The sequence below is a fragment of the Cyprinus carpio genome, chromosome A1 (assembly GCF_018340385.1).
Source record: "Cyprinus carpio isolate SPL01 chromosome A1, ASM1834038v1, whole genome shotgun sequence".
Taxonomy (NCBI): Eukaryota; Metazoa; Chordata; class Actinopteri; order Cypriniformes; family Cyprinidae; genus Cyprinus; species Cyprinus carpio.
Genome location: NC_056572.1, coordinates 20,454,630 through 20,467,259, shown reverse-complemented (window position 1 = coordinate 20,467,259; position 12,630 = coordinate 20,454,630). Strand labels below are relative to the sequence as shown.

Sequence of the window (12,630 nt, the reverse complement as noted above, 5' to 3'; positions counted from 1 at the left end):
TGGTTTTATATTGCTGGTTTAGAAAAAGTTTACTTAAAAGCAAAGGTGACGTTAGCCAATCATAATAGTGGCCGTTTACTGACAAGTCAGTTGCCCTTTAATAAGTTTAAAATGTTTTTTTTTTTTTTTTTTCATATATTTGTGTGTGTGTGTGTGTGTGTGCGTGTGTGTGTTTGCAAACATTATTAACATTATAAATGACCCCAAGGAACATATTAATACAAATCCAAAGGTCAATGAGACAAAAATAATCTGCCATTGTAATAATAATTAAATAACTAATACTAAATAAAAATATCCTACCTGAATTTGCCAGTTGGCCAGAGTTAATTTCCCACCCTGAAAAGTCCATATGTGTGCACTGTATTTAATGTCCATAATAGCTCTCTGTGAATGAGAGAGCTCTCAGGTCTTTATTAATGGAAAACTTTTTTCTTGCATTGCAGTTCTCAAATATCATTCTCCATTCTATATATTGAAACCGCTGCGTCACGTGCACTTACCACACCATATGAAAATCAATGCCATGTGGCTTCAGTGATGTCAAACCTGGCCCAAAGCATTGACATGCTGAGTAGGGATTTGAAGGACATTCCAGAGTTTTGGCAGTCTTTTGGAGCTTGACAGATGTGGTACTAACTTCTTTTTATATAAAAAAAGGTATGTAAAGATTGTACAAAAATCTCTCCTTTCATTTTCCATGGGAAAAAGTCAAGTGATCTTTATTTACATAGCGATTTGTACAATACAGCTGTTTTAAAGCAGCTTTACAGTGATAAACAGGAAAACAATGATTGAGTGATGCAAACAGAAGTCATAGAAATCATCTCTTAAAAGATCTGGACATGGAGGTTATCCTAAATAACCTAACCTTAAGTGCATATACACATATTGTATACACAGGTATGCCTAGGTAAATACATATCCTCTATTTGTGTAAACCATGTCCCATGTATGCATATTTTCAGTATTTATCCCAATGCTAAGATCATAAACAGATATGGCATTGAATAATGTATAAGAGTAAGGTTACTGACTCTTAAATAATTAGGGAAAGATGAAGGAAGATGGCCACATTAGGAATAATTTGTATTTACGATTAAATTGTAGTATACTGTATATTAGTCTAGAATGTACAATATAATAATGCATCAGCCAATACATTATAAAGAGAAATACATGGAAACATTCGCTAATTACTTGTTATAGCATAAAATAGGAAACCATGAAAAATGGCCATGCCTCACTAATGGGGAAACATTTTTAACACCTTTTACAGTGTAGTGAAATGGTTTTCTGTGTGTTCTGCGGCACGTGTCGCTATCCAGGGTTCTGAAAACAACACTAGACTACAGTTTGTACTTGCATGTAAATCATCTTCATTCTACGAATTAACTAATCGTATAAAGTGGATTATTGTTGGATTTTCTTTTTATTCTCACAAATGGTTTGAACTCGACCATGCATTAACTTTTACAGTTATACAGACCATCTGGGCTCCAGTAGTGTACTTTTTTTTTTTTTTTTTTTTTTACATTGTCTAAACATGGTTTATGTCAAGCACACATAAGACTTTCGCGGATAATTTTTATTACAGACATCCCTCAGTCAGACAAAACAGACGAATTGATTGTATTTAAGTGGTGCGCGAGATCGATTCTAAAAATAGCCCGACGAGAGCGCGCACTGAACTATTACCAGATATGCTACTCCTAAAAATACAGAAAAGCAAACAAGGTGTGCGCGGTCGAGCACACACCGATATATATATATATATAAAAAGAAAGGGGAGTGTGACTCTCATATATATGCTTTTTTGCCCGTTCACATACGAGTAAGCGAGCGGTTGGTGAGAGTGGTATACGCGCTTGCGGATCTGCATTTCCATTGATTCTGCTTCTTCTTCTTTTTTAAGCTGAGAGCGACGAAAGAGAGAGAGATCAGTGGGCGAGAGACGGACTCCGCCTATGCCAATACCGAGCCCCGGGTTCAGTGAAGGGGGAAATCACAGATCTGCTAGCTAATGCCGGAGTCCCTCTGTTTGCGTCGTCTCCGGGCGTAGAGATGATGGGCTTCCCGTAACTGAGGTGGAGGGGAGAGGCGGGGGTGGGGGTAGCGAGAAAACAGGAGGGGTGGGTTTAAACACACACACACACACACACACACACGAGGAGAAACAAAAGCACAGTTGTGGGTGCCTGAAACCATGCGAGATTTGCACTATTCTCAAAGAAGGCTGCTCTGTCCGTGGACCATGTCGTGAGGTGTGGCTCCAGCGCTCGGGAGACTGCCAACAGATAAGCCTGGGAGCGGGGCAAAAGATGTCCGCCTCGGTAGGGCCCCAAAGCGGCCCTCGCCCCCCCACCGTGCCGGCTCCCATGCCTGATATGCCGGACTTGAGTCATCTCACGGAGGAGGAAAGGAAAATCATCATGGCAGTGATGGTTCGGCAAAGGGAGGAAGAGGAGAAGGAACAAGCCATGCTAAAGTAAGGGCTGCTCGATTTCCTTTGTGTATCCACAGATGTTGTCGACACTTTCGCTTTCCTTTGAGTCACAGCTTCATGACCTTTCACTACCCGTAAAGTGTGATTTATGACTCCCTAAAATCGTAGTGATTTTGCAGTTTACGAACGCGTGAGTCTTCAAGTATACTTTGCTGGATAACAGCGTGTTGGTTGCAGTGGCCTCTACTGCATAGAAAGCAGGAGTTCATGTAACACGAGCTTTGCATAGCTTGGTTTTAACAGTAGTGTGGCTGTAGAAATGAATGAGATTTGAGGTCAGGCGAGTTACAGGTGCACCATGGAAAGCAGACGGGGAGATGGGGCGTGACAGCGCGCGGGGATGAATCATAGCCTATTTCACAACTGCGTGCCACCCCACTCCACCCGATGCACCTCCGGGGGCAACACAAGGTGCTCTTCGCCCTTAAGAAAGCGCCCAAACACTCTTTTATATCGTGAAACACAGCAAATGTTAACGTGGCGGAAGGCTTGTATTAGGCTTGCGCGCTGGTGTGTAAAGTAAGAAAACACGTCTAGTTTGATAAACATTAAATGACAGGAACGTCTGTTTTATGCCAGCTGACAATATATTAAAAAATATCCACAGTCTGGAAAAGAAATACAGTCTTTCGCCGCTTTACAACCGGGGTGTGGTTCGTGATTGGCTCGCGATTATTTCGGGTGGCTCAGCCGATGCATGTGTATCTTTAAAATACATGGATTACAAAAAGTTGTAAAAAACTGTAGACACTATCGTGTGTTTCGAGATCTAAAATACAGTTTCTTCTCATGTGACAACCACCCTGTCCCTCTCGTCGGCATGAATAATTTGAAGAAAGACCTGATGTAGGCTAGAGCTGTGAAGGCTGTTGCGTTTCGCGTATTCCCTCACAGTTACTCTTCAGACGGAAATGACGTGATAGAAAATTGAGGCGAGGTTATGTAACTTTTTTCCTATGACAACGAATCTGCAACGGAAATGGTAATCTATAATTTTTTATCATGCGATGATTGAGTCAAAGGCGCCACTACATCACGACTCTACAGCCACATCTAGAAATGTGTGGCAGTGGGGTTTCAATACCTGTGCAGAGAATGTGCTGTGAGAAGCATAGTTCAAAATTAACTGTTTGTGAATATGAATATCTGTTTACTACCACACACCCATGACCATATGTCCATATGTCACCCACTCTAAGGTCCATAGTGAAGTAAAGGCAGACAGATGTGAAAAATATGGATACAGATTTGCCATAATCTTAATCTTACATGCTTAATAATTTTTTGAGGATGTGGTTCTCCCTTCACCATTAAAGGGATAGTTTATGAGATTCTGTTTTATTCTGCTAAAGGCTATGTGAAAAACAGTGTGCCAAAAGAGTATGTTCAAATGCATAGAATTCAAAAAGCAGTAGGCGAAAAGTACTTAGATGACCTAATATTATCGCTGAGATTTTGATGTGTGTTTTTGAAATGTTACTATCCCATGAGGCCACGAGAGACGCCACATACTATAGCCTATAGAATGCACTTCTTCGATGTTCTTCATCAAACGTAGCATCTACTCTACACAACGTCACTTATAGATGACACAGAGCACACGATTTCTCAATTTTTACTTTTTACCAATAAACCAAATATACCCACTGATATTAAATAGAGAAGTGAGACTACTATAGACCAATTTGGAGTAGACGTCAAAGTTAATACTGTCGTCAAAGACGCCATTTGAAGATAAATGCAGACTTTCAAATGGACAGACTATGGATAAAACCTGCTATGATTACCCTACTTTTAAAGCATAAATTTGATTTAAACAATAGGTCTATATAATATTCATATAGGGGACATATTGTATTAGCCCTACAGTTGAAATAAATGCATGAAATATTATTTAAACCTATAACATTTTACATAACATTTACCCATTTTATCTCACAATTCTGACATTTTTCTTGCAAATGCAAGTTTATATCTCCTAGTTCGGACTTTATAACTTGATTCAACTCAACAATTGCGAGCTTGCAATTCTGAGGAAAAAAAGCTAGAAGTGTGGGATTAGAAACTTAAAAAGAAAGAATGACGAGTTGATTTTTCTTACCAGAATTGTGAGATATAATCTCGGAATTGCAAGACAAAAGTGAGAATTTTGAAATACAAACTCAAAATTACATTTTTTATTCTTTTATTCCATGGCTTGAATAGACTGCTATGTTAAAACTGTCATTTTCTGCCACCAGATAGGCTCTGCTCACAAAAAACTTCATCACTGTTTGCAAACACTGAAATTGGTCCATAGGGACTACTGTAGGGACTTCCATGGTCTTTGCATTATTTTTCTTTGTATTAAGTTGGTGGTTGATTTATATGTGCTAGATGATAGTTAACAATCAGGGTGTTTATTTTTTATTTATTTTTTATTTTTTGGCTCATGTTTGTCAGCTTCAGCATTTGACCAAATGCTTGTTTGAGGATTATATTGCTATATTTTTTAATGGGTAACTAGGGTTATCTCAATCTTAGCTGAGAACAGGCCAGCTGGGACAGATAAAATGCTGTAATCAAGCTGTTCATACTGTTTCAGGCAGCCTTGAGAACAGGTCAGAGCTAATTATTGAGAGGTGCTGTGTGAATGCAGCACCTGCTGAGGTCACATAGTATGTGCTATCACATACTACATGATCACACACATTTATATATGAATATGCAGAGTTAAAACAAAAAACTGAAAGCTAAATCACAAGTTCTCTAACTAAAAACTTTATTAAAAGCACAGCTAAAATTAAAACACTTGAATCTTGAAATGAACACTAGTGGCAGTAAAACACCAACAACTTTTATTCTATGTCAAGCTAATTATGATTTCAGGGGCAGATTTATGATTTATAAAGACTTGCTTTTGCAAGGTTCCTTGCACAATACAATGTTATGACTAGGGATGTAACGATACTGATTTCACGATTTGATTTTTTTTCCATTTTTTTCTAAACAAAATTACATTTAAGACAAATATAAATGAAAAGGTGTCCTTTTATTATTGCTTGGACAAAATGCTGCACATTTATTTGTGAAACAGAAATATTTCAAATAACAAAACCAAACTGAAATGTTAAAACAAACCCTAAATCTAATCAAATAAATAAGACAAAATCATAATAATAATAATAATAATAATAATAATAATAATAATAATAATAATAATAATAATAATAATAATAATAATCTCTTCTTATAAATGAAGGCTACCTGTGCTTTTTCCATTCAAAATTAGAGGCAACTACTGCATTTGATTCGCAATCCAAACAAAGATGCTGAATACATGCAGCATGATCAGTTTTTTAAATCTAAATTAGATTGCATAATTTGAATTTTTTTAGCCTTACAAAATGCTTTCTCTGTCCAGATTTAAAAATAACTGACACTTCAAATCAAATGTAGTCTTTAATCATGTCTGAAAAATATCAATGAATAACCTGATACAAGTATCATGCTTTATGTCACTCTTAAGTTCTCACTCTGCAGCAAATGGTTTATATGTATTTATATATAGGCTATTGAGCCATCTAGAGGTTACACCCTGGTATTGCAGAAGATATGTAGTGCATAATTTAGAGGTTAATATATAGTAAAATCTAGGGCTGCCCTCGACTAAATATTTTTCTGGTCGTAGTCATTCATTTTCAACTAATCGCACATTTATTAAAGGTGCAATGTGTAATATTTACAACGATCTATTTACAGAAATGCAATATAGTATACATAACTATGTTTTCAGAGGTGTATAAAGCCCTTACTTAATGAACAGTTATGTTTTTATTACCTTAGATAGAGCTATTTTTATCTACATACACTGCGGGTCCCCTTACATGGAAGTCGCCACCATGTTTCTACAGTAGCCCTAAAAAGACAAACTGCTCTACAGAGCGCATTTCGTCACTCTGTTGTTCTTGTGAATAAAACACTGACACAATGATGAACAAGTACATTAACATTCGCAATAACATTGATTTATTGCATAATTAAGTAAATTTAATTCCTTAATTTACCTTTGTAAAGAAATCTCATTGCTCTCTGCTGTCTTTACCGATGACATCTTTACATGTGTCGGCCACCTTAGCTTCTCTAAAGGGAGGGGTGAGCGGGGGACTGAGCTGTTGGTTGCGATTTGCAACCTCACCACTAGATGTCGCTGGAATTTACACACTGCACCTTTAATAAACCATTTAAATCATGTTAACAAGCCTTTAATTGCCTACATAGCCTAATAAGCGCTCATGCGCACGCATAAAGCTTGCCACAACACACCGACAGAAGTAATGATGATGAATGTGTCAGGGAAAAACAGTAAGATTAAACTGCATTAACATTTGAATAATCTATTGATAAACTAGTGTTTTCTGTGATTTCGATGAATTCGGCGACACTGACTCGTCATCTCCACAGTAGTGGATGAGCCTGCATGCTAGTTTCATACTGATTACATAATTTGCAAATATTTTTTTTTCACATTTGAATTGTTTCACTCTCAGTTTCACTCTCTATAGATATATATTTCATGTCTGTAAGGCACGTTTCGCGCTCAAGTACACAGAGGCCGAGACAGCAGAAAGCGCACCCTGTTTGCTTTCATTATTTTACAAAAGTGCAATGTTTTGTTGTTATAGTGATTGCACACAAATAAACGTAGAGGCTTTACAGATTCGAAAGATATATTACTCTTATCTGTATGACAAAAATGACAGAGTATTTTAAGAGCAAGTGACTGCGCCTCCATCTCTCTCTGTGAGCGCACTACTGTTCAACTTTCACACTCATACAGACATTTGAATAGTGCACATTTTTCTAGTTACATATTTCAGTTGATAAGCTATATTTGAGGTTGATGAATGATACATGTAGGTGAGCGTTTGGATGTACTGTATCACAACAAAATCCATCCGTTAACGAAGAAAAAAAATATCATTGAGCTAAAATAAAAAAAGCACAAATATATATTCTTTCTTAATTAACACTGTCTTCATTAATTTGTATGTTTATCTTTAGGTGTTTGGGCTGTTTAATATTAGGATTTGTTTAAAATCCCCCACCGCAGCCCCGCCCTACAACATCAAGCCCCACCCCTATATAAAATATATTCCTGCGGCTATTAGTAGGTCTCTGACTAAATACTGATACCTAGTGGTCAAAAGCAATAGCAAAAGTAGTAAGTCAATATTATTAAATTGCAGACAAAGATTTTGGATAACTAGGTTTGGCTTGTATGTTTGGTGCGGAATGGGTGGGGTAGAGGGACCAACCTCATTTTCTTTCATAGGGCCCAAAATTGCTGGAGGCGCCCCTGACTATACTACATAAAACATCTGCACAAAACAAAGAGCAGAAGCTCTGAATGAGATGCAGATTCAATCTCTGACAGCAGGTGGTGCTTATGGAACAGCAGCATACAGCGTTTACAGTTACAGCTTGGTTACCGCTGAAAACAAAGCAGTGCAGTGCTTATGAATGCTGCTTTAATATGAATTATACAGAGACGAGATGAAAAGAAAATATCATCTAAACTTTTCTAAAGACATTAGGTTCCCCTTAGAGATACATTCATATAAACTCCCACACCCCAAATGTTTTGCGATTCATTTAACATCTCAACCGATTTGAATCGCCACATATTTGTAACAATTATCAATCGGCTCGCGGTGAATCGTAGACTTATTTTCTTCTAGACTTAGGAAACTGGTTAAATTGTTGAGGACAGCTTCTTGCCAGACTTCCAATTCAGTAGCTTGTTGCAGAAGAAAAGTCATTATAAAAAGTGATTTTATAAGTATTTTTATAAGTCCTTATAAAAAAAATGTGTCTTACTAAGATTGGTTTGTTGAAAAGACAAACATTGGATCATCTTTTCTTGTTCCTTTCCTTTTTTCTTAGCATATGCAGGGTTCAACGCTAAGGAATTTTTTACTGGCCCAGTTGTGCCTGTGGTTCAAATCTTTACATTTTCACAAAAAATAAAATAGTTATCATTGTCTTTGACCCATGTTGTCTTGTATTGTAATAAAGGAGCATATATGATACCAAAATTTTTTATTAAATTTAAGTTAAAATCAATTACATTTTACAATTCTCAATTCCAGTTCCACAGCAAAAACTACTAGCCTAACAAATATAAAGTTCAAACATTATTAAAGACAAGTGAACAGACGGTAAATAACAAATGAACAAACTAGCACATAATAAACAGAACAAAGAATGATGCTTTAGGTTTTTAGGTTTGCATGTGTTCAAGTACATTAAATGTACAAATGTAAAATAACATTGCATTCTATACTATTTAAAATAAATATAGATTAATCAAAAGTTATTTAGTCAAGTTCTCTCTCTCTCTTTTTCTTTTTTTTTGGATTAACATTAAGGATCCAAATTAAGGATTAGCACACTGAATGGAGTTGCTATTTGCATCTTCTTGTGCTTGAATGCTTTAAAATCTCTTGAATGTTTAAATAGGCAAGGTGTATTTTTCCATTTAAGCGCATGAACATACGAAAGAGAACTACATTCGGTGTTCGCATGTTGTTTGAGACGTGGCTCTCTATGTGCACACAGTATACAGTGTGCGAGTACTACATGTAGTTGTTTTTGGTGTCTTCATGGCCTTGAATGCTTTAAAATCACTTGAATGTTTAAATTGGTGATACATGTGCAAATGATAAACTTTCGTGATGACGCAGCAGTAGCCTGATCAGGCTAGTGACAAATCCATCAACTGTCCCGAACATCTTTCACGCTGGCCCCGAGCCATCAGGCAGTCCTTATTGTCGAGCCCTGATAAGGAAGGATTCAATGTTTCTGGGAGGAAAAACGTGAGCATTAAATTATAAATTGAAGCTGAAAATAGCTCACTTGGAAGTCCTTGCTGAAATATTAAAAAATTGAGCTTGTCATGGGCTTCTGATGATGTTCCCTGTCTATTTGAAACCTATTTATTTTTAACCTTCCCTCATGAATTCTTACATTTAATTGTGTGAGTTGTCTTATAGCATTATGGGCCTGTTTGCTTTGAGATGTGAATAGGTTAATTTGCACCTCTAACACTAAACTGCTGTGACTAAGCACTATATTGACTGGTTAATAATTACAACCAGGCAGTAGCCATGTCATGTTTTGCACATAAATGTTAAGATCATTTGACCTCCTTTGAGACACCTAGTTACCTAGTGATTCAGTAATGTTATTGGCTGTAGTTTGTGGTCTTGAAGGTGTCTGGTATTAGGATAGGTTATCATGAGAATCTTGTTAAGGTACTGGGAATTTAAAAACAGGGCATCCTCTTACATGATATGAAAAGTGTGTGTGTGAAAAAGTGATAGAAAGTTGCTTTTTTCACACAACAACATGAAAATTTAATAAACAAGCGTTCTGCATGGGTTGCCCTAGAATTTTGTGTCTGTGTGTTTGTGTGCGCGTGTGCACATGTGTGTGTGACTGACTAGTCAGAGAAATCCCCGGTTTACCAATGCAGTGTTCACCAATCCAATGGCTCAAGACATCACATCAATGTATCAGTGAAGTATACACTATTTGAAAAATAGTTTCAAATAACTTGAAAAATGGAAAATCAGAAAAGGAAGTTGGAAGTGAGTGAGCAAGAGAGAATAAGAGAGTAGGGTCCATTACTAAAGGCACTTAGTCTATAAATACATAAAACTTCCTTTACAGCAACTCTATTAACAAACAGCTAAGTAAAAAATGCTGATTTTATTTTTTTCCAGGTACCTCACATGTATGTTTGTTCTGATTGTAATTATTTATGTCAATGTCAGGCCTTTTTTAAAAGAATCATACATGCAATATAATTATTGCTTATGTGAGTCAACAATGGATACAGTGGATTTTTAACATCATGGATTACTGTCAGTTTAGACAGTTTCAGAGTTGGTTGAAGGATTTTCCTAATTTGCAATAGATTTTCGAAAGATAATAGCCTTTGCAAAAGGCTACTCCATTTATTAATAACTATAAGAGTTGCTAGGGTGTTCACAGTGATTATTTACTATTATATTATTGTCTCTAAACAAACAATTGACTCCCCTTACAGGGCTTATATGTGGTCAGGTTTCTGTGTGTTCCCTCAGATGAAATCTGGCAGACCAAACTGAGCAAACGCGAGCTGTTTGTATTTGCATCATTTCTAGGGCAATACTTACAGTATTCTCAGTTGTTTTTAGCACATTGCTGTGAAGGTTTTAGGGTGTTCTGGATGGTTGCATGCAGGCCCAAGTCAAAAAGATTTTCTGATCTTTAGATATGGCTCTAAATGTGGCTCAATGTCTTTTATATACGTTTGGTCATAAATTTACATACACCATGCAAAATGTTATATATAATAATAAATCAGAAGGATAAAAAATGGCATGTTTAGTGCTACTTGTTAGTTCTCTGAATAAGCTTTAAACTCTATGATACATGGGGCAACTTTTTGAGCAATGTTGCAGTCAATGGGCAACCAGGTGAGACACGGGGCCCAAAACCGATCTAAAGTATCCAGATAGAAATGTGTTAGTCATTCTCAATGGGAAAGTGCCCAAGCAGAATTGCTCAAAAAAAAAAGTTGCCTGGCAAAATTTCTCAAAAAGTTGCCCTGTGTATCATCAGCCTAATGTAAAGTAAAGTAATAAAGTATGACAATTTTATGCAACACTGTAAACCACTGGCCATAGTGACTTTAGCTTCTCCTTTATTATCACTAAAGTTTCTACATCGCTTTCTCTTTTGCTTCCCTCATGATGGATAAGAATAGATTTCAACCTATGAGCTAATTCACTGATCGATACTTCTCTTTCTTTCCGCTGCTCTGTATCTAGTTTCAAATGAATGCAATGGTGGCTGAAAATATAGATTTTACTTTTATTGCTTTTATGAATGAACTTCACTTATACAAAGTTATAATGAATCTTACTATATTTATATTTTAAGTTTGTATTTATATATTAATGTTTTTATATATATATATATATATATATATGAACTTATATATATATATATATATATATATATATATATATATAATTTTTTTTTTTTTTTTTTTTTTTTAACTAATTCTTTATATTTTGGTCCCATCAGAATATTCTTAGACCCCCTTTCACTCATGAATGCATGGGCACATGAACATGGAGTCAAGTCTCTGTCCACAACTTCTTCAAAGTTTGTTGTTACATTAGTAGATTTTGTAGATACATTGTAAAGGGTGGTGCAGTGGTTTATCCAATAAGAATTACACATTACATCATATAGGAATGCAAGGTGGACAAGTACAAGGAATACATTTGACAAACAAAGGGTTATTCTTCCTGCTACACCTCTAGATCCAGACGGGCAAGTCCAGGTCGAACTCAGTGAACCCCCTTTCCAGTACTCCCTGCTAATCTGCACACCACAAAGACCCCTAAACATCTGTGCATGCATATAAAAAGAGAAATGGAGGGGAGGAAAGGAGCATAACAGGCAGAGACAACAGAGAGCCCTTAACAATTATTAATATAAATGGTTAATTAGAAATATTTAGATTCTTTATATAAATTCACTGTATAGGTCTGTGAACAGTGCATTTTGTTGTAAGAAACTTCCTTTTTTAGTTTTGTGTAACTATACTGATCATTGTACAAATTGTATTTTCCAAGTTCATAGTAAGTTATGAATCAACTGAAAGTCCTCTTAGGGTTGAGTCATGTTTGTGTGGTTATTTTTCTGTGTGTACTGTCTGTGGTGTGTCCTGAGTGCTGATCCTGCGAGACAATTTCAATTAATTTGTGCAAAATTGAGGGGTAAAAAAAGTGAGAGACACCCAGTCAAGGCGGCAGCCAGGAATCAGCAAGTGAGATGGAAATAGTCCCTTTTCTCTGCTCTCCACCCTTTTCCGTGCTGCCCTTCTTGTCTCTCTCCCTCTCATCCTTCCATCTGTTTATCCATTCTTGCTCTCTTGCTCACACCTACTCTTCTGATGTAATCAACTGGTGATAATTACTAGTCATGCCATGTCTGAAAAAAATAAGAGAGAGAGAGGGGCTAAAGGCTAAATCTTAAGGCTAAAAGTAGCTCATAATTCACAGATTTAGGAGAAAATCGTAAAA

The 12,630-nt window shown here is 36.4% G+C and overlaps 1 protein-coding gene across 1 annotated transcript in view; it reads left to right on the top strand.

The window, feature by feature from the left end:
• Positions 1 to 2,125: 2,125 nt before the first annotated feature.
• Positions 2,126 to 12,630, top strand: part of LOC109048416 (regulating synaptic membrane exocytosis protein 1-like) — an 80,926-nt gene continuing 70,421 nt past the window's right edge. Inside the window, exon 1 of the mRNA XM_042756553.1 lies at positions 2,126 to 2,488. Within this exon, the coding sequence (XP_042612487.1) occupies positions 2,322 to 2,488 (167 nt within the window). The 5' untranslated portion in view covers positions 2,126 to 2,321. The remainder of the gene's footprint in view (positions 2,489 to 12,630) is intronic.